At 46.8% G+C, this 13,348-nt stretch overlaps 1 protein-coding gene across 2 annotated transcripts in view; it reads left to right on the forward strand.

Annotated features, from left to right (window-relative positions):
* The window catches only part of LOC144091703 (cadherin-12-like), a 77,262-nt gene that overhangs the window by 51,076 nt on the left and 12,838 nt on the right, over positions 1-13,348 (forward strand). For both annotated transcript variants that reach the window (XM_077624274.1, XM_077624275.1), the window contains one exon: positions 10,579-10,832. In XM_077624274.1, the coding sequence (XP_077480400.1) occupies positions 10,579-10,832 (254 nt within the window). The remainder of the gene's footprint in view (positions 1-10,578; positions 10,833-13,348) is intronic.

Here is a 13,348-nt window from a genome sequence, read left to right on the forward strand (position 1 = left end):
GCCAACCTGCGGCGTGAGCTAGCTTGTAGTTATTTTAGTGTTGAGTAGAAAACTGGTCACGTGGGAGATTCTCAGACTGGTCGCCTGGTAATTAAACCCATCTTGAGTGCAGGAAAGTCAGCTAAATGAACCGCGACACCGCCCACGACAATCTCCCGTTAATGCAAGGTGATCCTCTTTTATGAAAAGCCCGTCGAAAAACCACTCACAATTTAACAAAGGTAGCTTAGAAGCAGTTCCGTCTTCCAATAAAACGAAGATAATCCCATGCATTTCCAAACAAAGTCGACTATCTTTTCCCTCCACACAGAGAACACAAACAGCTCACAAACACTTTCATTTGTCTAGATGCATTTTGGGCGTCCCAAATTTCCAGTCAATAGACGAGAAAGTACAAAAACCAATCGAACGGAGAGTGGTAAAATACTCCTAATGTTTAGCCGACTGAAGTCCAGAACAAAGTGGGACAACACTGAAGAAAAGCGCACAGTTTATCATTTTTGGAGTGGGCGGTCCTCTTTGTACATGCAAGGAAATGTTTTGGATATGTCGGCGGATTGGGGGTTGTCTTATAGCTGCAGGGAAGGCCTTGTTGAACTAACAGGAGGGTTCTCTGTCAAGAAACTAGCCTGCAACTAGATAAGCAGTTGACAAATGGAAGGACAGATGGCCTCCGTCCCCTATAGACCCACTAAGAAAAACAATCAAGGGCAACTCTCCTAGCCACTGGCGTTTTCCCACCCAAACCTGACTGACTCTGAGGCCTAAACCAACCGGAATGAGGCCGAATTAAGATTTACTGAAGTGTTCATTCTTGCAGTTAGCCTGAAAAGGCTATTGCTAGAGCAAGTGGATGTCGGAGGGCAAGGGTTAATCTGGAGATTGGTGTCAAAAAGTAGGGGTTCATGAGCAAGGCCACGAGGCGGACCCGAGTGCGTAGAGGCAGGGATACACGGAGGGGTGTTGGTGGAACTCAAGAAATACAAATTCCTAACAGAAACCAGAAGAGGCAAGCGAAGGGAAGGTTTTTCAAGTAGTCTTAACTTTGGGACCAAGGCAGGGAAGTGTACGGCATGACAGGTCTACGGTATTCGGACATTTCAACACAAAACCACGAAGCTCACGCACGGATTGTGTCACGAGATTGCCTACATCTGTCCAAGGTTTGAGCTCGGGTTTCCGGATGCGACTGTAACTTTAGCTCCGCCGCTGAAAATGCTGGCAAAAATAGAACTGTGTAGTCAACAATCTTCTTGGGGGGGAAAAAAGGTAAACGATCTGACATGGGCAAAAATGCACAGAGAAGTGCGGCATTTTTCCTCGGAATTGGGTTAGCGGATGAAAAATCGTCGAGATTCCGCAGATGAACCGAGAACAAAATGACTTAAAGAACCGGTTCCTTTCTTTTCATTTGCTCCGAGTGTACATTTGCGCGAATGTGTGAGTATTCCGTGGGTGTGGGCCCGGCAGGGGAAAAGCCTGGATGTGGGCTCGCTGCTATTGATCCCGGATGAGCTCAGTTTAAGCTTCTCCAGTCAAAGCAATTGACAGTATTGAGGCGAGGAGCCTTTTCATCCTCCCTGCCATTAATTAAGGACTTAATTTCACTAAAGCCGGCCAGTGACCGCGCTCCATTTCCTCCTTCATAAATGTTATTAGTGGTCAGATTGAAGGGGAAATCATTCCCCAGACTAGAAAGAAGCGGTCAATCACTCCACGCCTTGAAAAGAAATGATAGAGAGCTGAGATTGGCGGCAGTTTTTCCAATCAATGTTTGACCTCGACTGTCTCCGGGTTTTTGGACATCATGGTGAGGACTTACATAGCGCTTTTAGATACACGGTTCTACTCCGGCCAAAGCACTTTATAGCTGCCAGCATGAAAGGCGCTGCTCGTCTGAGGGCAGTGCCTTGCTCAAGGGAACTTTCGACAGTGAGTAGTTGTAGCCTGAAATCAAACCGCCGACCCTTCGGTGCCAGGTCAAAATGGATGGGACGTCGCTTGCCAGCATTGGCAGTTAATGATTGGTTCATTTATTTTCTGAACCGTATTATCCTCACTAGGGGGTGCTGGAGGCTATCCCAGCTGACTTCAGGCCTTAAGCGGGGGACACCCTGAATCGGTGGCCAGGAGACGGACAACCAATCATAGCTAGTGGCAATTTAGAGCATCCAATCAGCCTACCGTGCATGCTTGTGGAACGTTGGAGGAAACCAGAGTCCCCGGAGAAAACCCACGCAGAACGTGCAAACTCCATGCAGGTGGACCAACCTGGATTTGAACCCAGGGCCCCAGAGCTGTGAGGCCGAATCAGGGCCATCCAGATTTAAAACGTAATATGATTCTCGCTCAGGGCGGCATCAGTACGCAGGCGAGTTTGTAGTCTGTTTCCTTTTCGGGGCAGACACTTGTGAAGGTTATAATGTAGCTTAAATAATGCGCTGGAGATTTTACATCAGAGCCGTGCGGCTGAAGTTCGGGAATTGCTACGCGGCTGCCAGTTAACGACACCTGATAGCGGCTGAGGCTTGGCCACTGGCATCTGAGCGCCGGCTGCTCGCCCACAGACCAGACCGGGAATTAATCCATTGATTACATCGCCGAAGCCTTCCGTGGGAGGGTCGGCCGGGCCGGCTATTTCGAGATCGGCGGCTATCTGAGGCCAGCCAAGGCACCGGGGGGGAAACAATACCTCAAAACGGCGGGGGATCCGCTCGGACGGATCAGAAAAATAACGCCTCGCCTGGCGACCGAGTACGAAGTGTTTGAAATGTGTGTTTTTCTGTTTGATTTAGCCGCAGTGTGCGCATGATGATGAAGTCATCCATTTTTTGAGGATTACTTCAAGGTTAGCTAACACGGTTCGATTTATGCCAGCCCACTTTCCCAAGGTGGGCTCTTTTTCCATTGTTTTGGGCGTTTTTCTTGTGGACTTGTCCGTAATGAGTATTCGTGACTGTGTATTAATATCTAATTATAATCTATATATAAAAAATTGTAAATGCTGTACTCAGTGAAAATAGTCCTCCACTTGAAACAGTCCAATAAAATCAGGTTAAAGTTTGTGATCCAAAAAAACAGGTTGATGATTGTATAATCCAGTCCCCTTTCGGCGAGGTATACAGTTTTGCATTCGGGATTAAACATTTATAAAACCACTCATAATGGAGAGCTTTTGTCATCCAAGATTTTCTGTTGCTCATCCAGTAGACAGGCAGCAATGCCTCTTTGGAATTTTTCGAGGCTCACTCACAGTTCTGGTGCTTGGCTGAGGCTCGCATTCAGGGTTTTTGTCAGGAGCTGAGCTATCATACAAGTTCTTGGCCTTGGTACGGATGATGTTGGTATCCAGAGGAATGTTTTTTTTCCCTACATTTTGAGAACCAGACTGAGATGGCATTCTCCATTTTGATGAGGGTTTTATTCCTCGCGCTTGGTTTGGCTTGTGGAAAGTGTGGCCATCTTTTGAATGTTAGCCTCTTTTTTCATGTGCCGTATGATGCCGTAATGGCGCTCGACATACTTTTTCAGCTCTCGAGCAACTTAACTTTTTCAGCAACCATCATCATCTTCCATTTTATAACCATAAATAAGAGGAGCAATTGGCCGAGATTGACAGGTATGGAGATGTTGTTGAAGTTTGTTAAAAGAAATCATTTGTCAAATCAAGTGATGGCACTTTGAGACGCAGAAACCAGTTTCACTTGAATTGCCGAGTTTTATAGTTCGGCAATTTCACTGCAGACAATCCAGTGTCTGGAGAAAATGTACAATTGATTATTTTTTGTATTGTTGGTGAAAACTGAAGAGAAATAGTTCTTAGAATCACATGTTTTCCTTAATTGTTTTCAGATAAGTAGATTTTTTTAGCTATCTTTTGGTTTGGAGACAGAATGAATGTGGAATTTAAGATCATTTGTCTTTTACATAGCTAATTCAATTATCTTGTACCTTCTTCTGTCCCCTTGCAAGGATAAAATAATTTGCGAATAGAAGGAGCAGACCACTCCAAAAATCTCATCTTCTACAAAACCCAAAACACATTTTGTGTCAGTTCTACCACATTTGGTAACAATAACAGGCTTGAAGTGTTCCTGGCCTAAAAGTGGCATTTGTAGTCAGTCACAGTCGGTCCAAATTGGGTCTGGACAGAACGGGGCCACTGGCAAGCGCTCAGAATGGTCCGGCGTGGGGCGACGGAGGCAAGCGAGGACACAAACCGACGTGATTGATTGCTGCACAATAAAGCCAGCATCCCTCCTTCCTCGCCAGTGCTGATGGCGGTGGAGAGGAAGGTGCGGGGGGTCTCTTTGGGCCATGTAATCTTTTCTCTCCCGATGACGAGCTTATTGAACGCAGTCCAACGCCCAGGGCACACTCGGCCGAAAAGAAATCTCTGCTGCCAATTCGTTAGCTCGCCGTAGAAAGTTGACGCCGGGCTCGGGAAAAACTCTCCATTCGGTTTGCCGACCATTTTCTCAGCGAGTGGTCCGCTTTGTGAGATGACTCCTGATCCACTTTATCGCCTCTCAGGCCAAACTTTAGACCCATCTTGATGTTTTCAAGGCTTGCTATCAAAAAACATGGAGCGTTTCATTGTGGGAAACAAATCGCAGCTCTAATGGTTCAATCTATACGTCGAAGGAGGAAATTTCGGGAGCTTGTTTCCCGCCTGAGGCAGCTGGTACATTTTGGGCACTGTTCCACTTCTGGCACCCTTCAAAAGATCCGCTCCCGACTCCCGGGAGAGTTCTGGAGCCGTCGTCACCTGACAGGTTTTGCCGAAACAGCACGTGGGGTGCCGGGGAGCCGCCGGTCTTAAAAATGCAAGTCGTTGCTTTCTGCTATTTGCATTTCTTATCTCCACACGGGGAATCATTTGTTCAACTCTGACAAAGAGCCGCTCAATCCACCAATGTACTGTACGGTAGCATTTATCGCTATTTAGAGGGTGCATTATTGTGCCAACAAAAAGTGGGAGGTAACATATAAAAAGCTTACGCTGCACTGACTGACAATGTTTAGAACGAGTGTCTAGATTTTTCACATTACGAGCATTTAAAAAGAATGCCCAGGGGCGTACACGTCGAATACCTCGTCGTAGGGTCAATTTTGCACGCTGTTGATCGGGAGAAAGCTGTAACGTTGTAAAATTTGGGAAATTAAACCGTAAATATGTCAGGTCTGCAAAAGTGGGACATCTCTAAAATGGGTGAAAATTGACCGAAACTACATTAAAAAGAACATGGCGCTCACGCAAAAGTCTGACAAAGACCATTACGAGTTTCTAACATGCTATTTATCAAGGGAGGAGCTTAACGGTGTGAAATTGACAAAATACAACCGTAAATGTGTCATGTTTGCAAAAGTCTGACACCTCTAAAATGTGCGAAATGGCCCAAAATTGCACATCCAGAACAAAATCTACTTGTTGGATTCAGCGAGACTTTCTGTCTAATTCTTTAGAACACTATTGCACTGTATACCACGGGATAATTAAATTTGAACTTTGTGTACAATTCCTAGGAGGCGCTACCGAGCCGTTGTTTGTGCATGCTAACTATAAAACATTTCCATTACGGTACCTGCTCCTGTGTCATTGAATTCATTTCTTGGCTCGACTTTGACTTTCGCTCACGTGACGCGCGTTTTTAATGATTCATAAGTGTCTTTGTAAATCTATAACGGGGCGCCTAAGCAGATTTAGCGGTGCCGCCGCGTGCCTGACACATCCAATATTTTTTGCCGTTTTTCTCCTTCTCTTTAATCTCCTCGCGTAACACCTTTAGCGTTGCATTGCAAACAAATGGAATCAGCCTGCTTGTGATTCCAAGTGATGCCGACTCCCCCCTCCGGGCCCTGGCGGCAGAACGCCATCCCCTATCGCCGTCCCCCCGCCCCCTCTCCCGCGTATAATGGCTGGCGTAGGTGTGAGGAGAACATTCAATATTCTGCGACGAATCTGTCTTTGACTCCCGTGTGCTGCTTTTCAGGGACTCGAGTTGAAATGAAAGCTCGCTTCATGTTGACTTCCCGGCCTGGCCTCTCATTTGCAATCCTTCGCCGGAGAAAAGCCGTAACCCGATTGGCTGGCTACTCTGTTGTTTTGTCTCAAGCGGTCCTTCTCAAATGTTGGACTGTATTCAGATGTCCGAGGAATAATCAGTGGCTCGCGCGACCGCCGGTTGGCGGGATGGCGCCATTAGCTCGGCGGCGGCATTAGGCGACGGCTCGTGGAGCGGCTCGGGTTCTTTTGTGCGTCAGTTGCGGTGCACTGAAGGTGCACATTTGCATATCAAAGGCCATGAGAACATGTCTGGAATTTCAAGTGACTTCTGTTGTGATGTGCGCAAGGTAGAAAGAGGCAGCGGAAATTCTACAGTCGATACGCTTCCCGGTGGCGCAGGCGCCGGACTCGGATCGTAATGAGGGGCTTGAAATCCAGGCACAGGTGCGCAACCGCCGCCTGGCAGCCAATCACGTCAAACTAGGTCAAGGAAAAAAAAGTCGGAGAATGACTTCTTGGCGTATTTCCCTCGTGGCCCGTAGTTTGAAGCTATGACACATTAGCTCGTCTTTTCATTAGCGCAAAGCTACTCGTCGCCCCCTAATGGCGGTCCGTTAGTCCCGAGAAATGACAATGAATGGAATGATGTTTCGATTTAAACACGTCACTCTTGGAATTCCCGATTCCCTTCATTTTTTATGTTAGCTCTCCAAATAAATCTACTTTGATCAGAAATCTCATTTGCATAACGAGGAAAGGTCTGCAATGCCCCAATCAAGCCCATCTGCTCACTTGTGGGAGGGTTTTGTAACCCTAATTGAGGATTTATGATACATTTATTTATATCCGCTGCCTACACGTAGAACTATTGACCCATCTCAGTAAATATAGAGTTGCTAGTTGCTACAAATGTACAACCCACTAGCATAATGTTAGCTACTTAGCCCTAACTGGCTAGACTCAGGTCTGTTTAGCTTTCAAACAGTTGTCGATATGCTTTAAAACATGAAATGGTTAATCCTCGGATTATTCAGGATCCAGGTCATCCTCTGCCAGACTAGTTTTGTTGATTTAAGAAGTTTTTGTAGACAGTTATGTCCACCATCGATCCTAAAGGATTCAAGCTTAAAAGGCGTGCAAGCGAGTTGCCTCCACAACACAATAAACCCCCAAAAAAGCAAACCTGTCCTCTGCCATTACAACATCTACCGGCATCGAAAAACCAGTTGACCCTATCTTCGTCAGCCTAGCTTGAACATGTATTTGAGATTATACGAACTGAAAGATTGTTTGTCCGTTAGCGCATCAGCTCTTTCTACATGGAAGATTAGTGGGCAGGAGGCAAAGGTAGCTCTGATCTCCGCGGGTGAAGGAGAGCTCCACGCTGAGAGGAGCTATTTCTCTCGTTTTGCTAGCGGTGGAGATCCATCGCCAGACGGCTAATGAGGATTCACGCGCGGCACCCCGCCGGCGACCACCCGGCCGGCGGCGCGGCCCCGCGTCCACCTGCGCTTTAGCTGAACATGATGAGCGGACTCGTTTGAAGCGTGTTGCTAGCTTGCGCCACCGTACACGGTGTGGCGTCGTTGTCAGGGTGGAGCGTTAGCGCACAAAAATTCGGTCAATTTGTTATTATTTTGCTTGTTTTTCATTCATTCATCTAAATCGCTTACTATCACAGGTACTACGGGGGTGCTTGAGCCTTTCCCAGCTAACAACAGTCAAGAACAGGGCACGTATGGACCAACGACCATTCACCCACTTGTTTTTTTAAATTATTTCCATGCCACGTTCACAAGGCGAATTTAGAACGACAAGAATATCGAAAATATTAGGAGATTAAAGTCACAGTACTATGAAATTAAAGCCACACGCTGTGATACAACAGAACTTTGCGATATTAGTCGTTTTACAGCTTCTTTTTATGCTAACTGAACTGGAAGTTGTTTGGTTTTATATGGTAAAGTGACATTGACATTATTGATTTGGAAAAGAATCATTTCAGTGCATTTTTAATGGACAACCATTAAATTCACGAATCAAAATACACGCCGCTACGTATATAGAATATGCTGTTTCGCCTTTGGGCTTTTATAGCTTGTACACATTTATTGGTGCTAGCGGTTGCTATATTACGTGCAATCAAAAATAAAGCCTTTACCGCGATAAGTACGAGTATATGTTGGTCTTGCACTCAAATTAGCCATCAAAGGCCTGCTTCGCTTTTGGCAAAAAAGCACTCAAACGCCACTTTTATAACCTCGTGTTAGTTTGATCAGAAGTGCACTCCGACGTCCACGAAAAGAGATCCCAAAACACGTTCTGATCCAACGTTCAATTCCGGAACTGATTTGCGCCACGTGCCATCGCCGTTTGGCATTTCAGGCCTTTTCGGAGCTCGGAAATTTGTCCTCGCTTTTCTAAAGTGTAAGCGTGGCATCTCCGAGGCGAGGCCCGCAAAAGCACAGAGTGTATTTCCCGATGCACTTCCCCCGTGCGGCGAGCAGAGCCCGAAGCGGTAGCATCTGCCGCGCTGTAATCAAACCAATCACAGCGGTTGATGGTCAGTGATTGCTTTTGGATTGGCAGGACTTGTTTTTGCGCTCTTGCTCTCCGTCTTTCTTAGAGATGGCCGTCCACCGTAAGACGGCTGCAAAATCAAGGAGACGGACAGCAGAGGAATCTCTCGGTGGAGTCTCAATCTGGGTTTAAGACATTTAAAGGGTGTTTGATATTCTCACCAGAACTGGTTTTTCGATAAGGTCGTGGACCGCTTGCCTCTTTTTTAGAGGTTATTTTGAAGTTATTTTAAGCTGGCCTGAGGTTGACATCAGGCGCAGTGCACAGCCTCAAAATAAATATATAAATAAAAACTGCTGTAGGACGATAAAACAAAGACGACAGGTCGCTGGAAAAGCATAAAATCTCTTCTCCGAGCTGTACTTCGTCGAGTTCAGGTGGGAGGTCACGTTAAAACAATCATTTCCTCTCATTCCAGAGGTCTTTTAACCTTTTTTCAAACAAGCTGCCAGAGAAATCAGGCGTCCCGGGGCGACGGAGGGAGGCTGGCCGGCCGGCGGGCTGGCAGGTAGCGTTGCTGCCAAGGTGCCGCCTTGTTAGTCCATTTGAAGAACACGGAACGGCCGTGTCTCTCGTGCGACTGCGGCGTCGGCGGAGCGTGACGGCGGTCTCGCCTGAGAGGGCAGCAGACAGGCGCGGGTCAGAACGCTAGCGTGTCGCCGCTGTCAAGGCGTTCGCGCCTCACGCGTCGGCAATGCGCGTTCGTCCGCTCGCTTTGACTAATTGACCCTGAGTCCACGTGTCGGAAGCCGTGGGTAGCGCTGACGCGTCAAGCCGTCCGACTGCTTTTTCTTGACGAGAACTTTGCGGCTCAGGGGGCGAAAAGTTCAGGCGTTTTTGTTGGAAGATTCATTTCAAGGTGTCACCTGCCAACGAGGGAAATTAGAAGTTTGTTCCTCGGATTTACACTTTCTAAGGCTTTTCACCCCATTTTTTCAGGTACACGGTGGACAACTAGGTTATACTTGGGAGTAATAGAGATCTTTCATTAATTTTCTGAACCGCTTTATCCTCACTAGGGTCGGAGAGGGGTGCTGGAGACTGTACCAGCTGACTTCGGACACCCTGAATCGGTGGCCATCCGATCGCAAGGCACAAGAAGACAAAAGACACCCAGGGACAATTTAGAGTGTCCAATCAGCCGGCCGTGCATGTTTTTTGGAGTGTGGGAGGAAACCGGAGTACCCGGAGAAAACCCACACATGCCTGGGAAGAGCATGCAAACTCCACACAGGTGGACAGACCTGGATTTGAACAAGTGCTAAATCATGATAGACCAAAATGTCAAAATGGTATTTACATTTTTCAGTGGGATTTATTGGGAAGGTCAAGAACTGAATATTTTTTGGATGCAAAATGTGTAAATTCTGTGTTAATGTTTTTGTGAAGATTTTCCTGGGATTGTGTTGATCTGTGTGATGTTGACAAAGGGAGGTTTTTGATCAAAAATGGTCATTTTGGGGAGGGGGCGTGGTTGTGTGAATCATGTGTTCATGTTCAATCAATGTTTTGTCATATTTGAAAAGAACCCCCCCAACTGTTAGCCATGACCGATTTGGAGCCAATTAGGTGTACGCCTAGAGAAAATTGTTGGGTACATCCCGTAACTTCCCCCAAATGGCGGTCAAACTGTACATTTCTGTATTTTGTCGTGAGGAATTCTGCCAGAATGTCCCTCTGAAAACAAATTGTCCCCAAACCAGCAAGTCTCCTCCCGAACCCACACACAGGTGTCAATGTTTCCTAACTAGCTAGCGTAATTATCGCTATTATTACTCGTACGTGGGTGCCGGCCATTACTTCTGCGGATGCGGGGCACGGAACCGTTTGGCCGCCACCAATGCGGTCCATCCATCTGGACCGCGACTTTCAAAAACAACAGTTAGAAAATGGATGTTCTGGGTAATGGCACCATAATGGCTGCAAATGACAAATAACCGGCGGTGGAGGTGATCGTTACTTGAACGTGCCGTCTTATTTTTGTCCCGCAGCCTCTGGACTACGAGAGCAAGAAGGCGTATACCTTCAAGGTCGACGCTTCCAACGCTCATCTGGATCCCCGATTCCAGACCTTCGGGGCCTTCAAAGACACGGCGACGGTGAAGATTAACGTCCTGGATGTGGACGAGCCCCCGGTGTTCAATAAGCCCGCCTACGTGATGGATGTCTACGAGGACACGCCGGCGGGGACCATCATCGGAGCGGTGACGGCGCAGGACTTGGACGCCGGCGGCAGTCCCGTCAGGTGCGTTTTCGAACTTCGTCCTCGTATGTTCAACGGCGGTCGAGTATTTGCGTGCGGGGAAAAGACTCCGTTTTGGCGAAAAGAAACCGATAACGAAGTTGAAGGATTGCAGGATTTTAAACAAATGTGTGGTCAGATAAAGGTTGGGGCGAAAGGAAACCATATTTTAGTTGAGGAATGTTGGCTGACCAAGTTTCGAAGGAAGTTATTTACTTGAAAAATGGCAACAAAAAATGATGGAGTCGGATGAAGTTTGGGGCGAAAAAAGGGTCAACATTAAAAAACTAAAGTCTGAAGTTTTTGTTTTAAGGACGGAATGAACATTTTATCAAACACAACAGACTGTTGTTTAGTCTCATTAGTTTTTCTTGTCAAAAAAGGATTACAATTTCTAAATACCCCGATATGCACTTTCTTCTGTCGTCTTCGCCGCAAAGAATTTATATAAATTTAGAAAAAATTGGCATGGAAATAAGCAATTCCAAACCTTAATCCCTGTTTTTCGATCAGGTCTCCACATTCCCCACCGGCTAACAAAAGACATCGTCAGACACAAAGAAAACCCAACACAATTGTTTCCGATTAGCGCTGGAAATATAATTATAAACGCAAACGAAGCGCTCTAATGAAGTGCTTTCGATACGAGGCTGATTGGGACGAAGACAAGGCGTCCGTCGGCGATTGGGCGGCGCGTTCCGACCCTCTTTTGCGTGATTGAAGCTTTTACGTCTTTTAATCTACTCGTAGACGTCGCCGGTCCTTGTTCATCAAGGCCGCCGCCTCTTTCCGAGCAGACGACTTGTGTCATCAGCCGCGGCCGAACAATCCATCAATCAGCGGAGAGTCCCGATTGCCTCGGCGTCATCGCACGGTGACTCTGAACTCGTTCTGACCTTGCGAGAGTGACGACTTTATCAAAGGCTGCGTGGTGATCTACGTCCATTCGTCAGTGGATTTTCACAAGAAGGATTTAGGGATGAATGCGAGGAAAGCCGTTTTGCCGACTGATTTATTCTCAAACTAAAGTTAAACGGGAAGTCCTACAGTCACGACCGTCTGGCGTTTATACGCCGAGGACATAACCCGAACTCGGATTTCACTGTTTGTCAAAGTCCGAGTCCAAATGCTAGGGTAAGACGTTAGGTTTTTTGGGAAATCCCGCCTCACAGTCGCAGAACCCAATTTGTTAAATCACCGTTCTTATTTTTAGATTATGTGAACCGAAAGTTGACTTTGACTGTCACCACCAACAGGCTCACCTGACTGACCCTAGCCAAACTCCGCCTCCAGCCTGAACACGTCGTCACATTGGCCGTAGGCCGTACGTGTTACAACAGAGCTGCCGGCGGAATCTGAAGCGGGTCTTAGTGACCTCAAAACCGCTTCTGGTGATTTTCTCGCATTTTAACTTTGTTCCGAATAAAGCATATCGATAACTATTTCTATTCTACATTGTTTTCACAACATTAAGCTTCATTTCCGTGGAACTAGAAGCCCTGGCTTTCTTCTTTGGAACCCATGATGGGCTGTAAAAAGGCAAAGATCCTGACCAGGACTAAGTACTAGATCAGCAGAAACTAAGGACTTAATAGCGTGTAGCATGTAGTTGAAACGACATAGATCCACGACATCGTAACCCCAAAACACCCGGTCCTGAAGTCAGTTCTTTTTGCGACATAAAAATAACTCTCGGCCAAAAGTGGATTACTCTGTGTGCGGGTAAACAAGCACTACGCGTAAAACACTGTCCACTTGCGCGATAGCATCTTAATAGAAGCTGGAGTCTTGTACTTTAGTGTTGCTCTCTCTCTCTGGTAATTACCAGGGGAGACGTTTAAACATCAGCGAAGCGTTATGGATGTGACACGAGAAGCTCAACTCCGGTTGCCCTCACACTTTCACGCCACGGCGCCCTCCCACAACCTCACCACAGCCCCCCCTTGAGTGCCCCAACAATAGAGCGCTCTTAAAAATGCATGAGAAGCCTTTTGTTCTTCAAATCTATTAACCCGCACGGGCGAATCGGGCCGAGATGTACCGTCCGTCGGAGCATGACGGACAAAGACACCTTGCGTTACACGGTCCGGAGATGTTCCTTAATGAATATTTTACTCGGAGACTAAACAAAACAAAAGCAAGGAGATGACATTTGGTCGGACAAAACAAAAACTAAAATTAAACTAAAGTACAAGGTCTTCCTTTCGTAAGAATGCACTTTGTCTTTGGCGAGTTAAATATGCATCCACGGCATCCTGGAGTACCAAAAAAAAAAAAAAACAATAGAGCACTGTCGACATCATGCGTAGGCTAGCGTGCTTTTAGGCCGACGTGCTATTTAGCAACAATCCGTTCAGTTACCCGCGTCTGGGGAAACAAAAGGGCGTCATAAATGTTGAATGGTGGCCAGGTTTTAAGAGGCTTTTCTCCATTAAAACGTGGCCCGAAAGACCTCGGCTGCCGCTTTGCGTTTGAAAAACTAGCGAGCGCAAAGAGTCAGCTATGTTTTTCCCCCTCGG

This window comes from Stigmatopora argus, chromosome 17, assembly GCF_051989625.1.
Source record: "Stigmatopora argus isolate UIUO_Sarg chromosome 17, RoL_Sarg_1.0, whole genome shotgun sequence".
Lineage (NCBI taxonomy): Eukaryota > Metazoa > Chordata > Actinopteri > Syngnathiformes > Syngnathidae > Stigmatopora > Stigmatopora argus.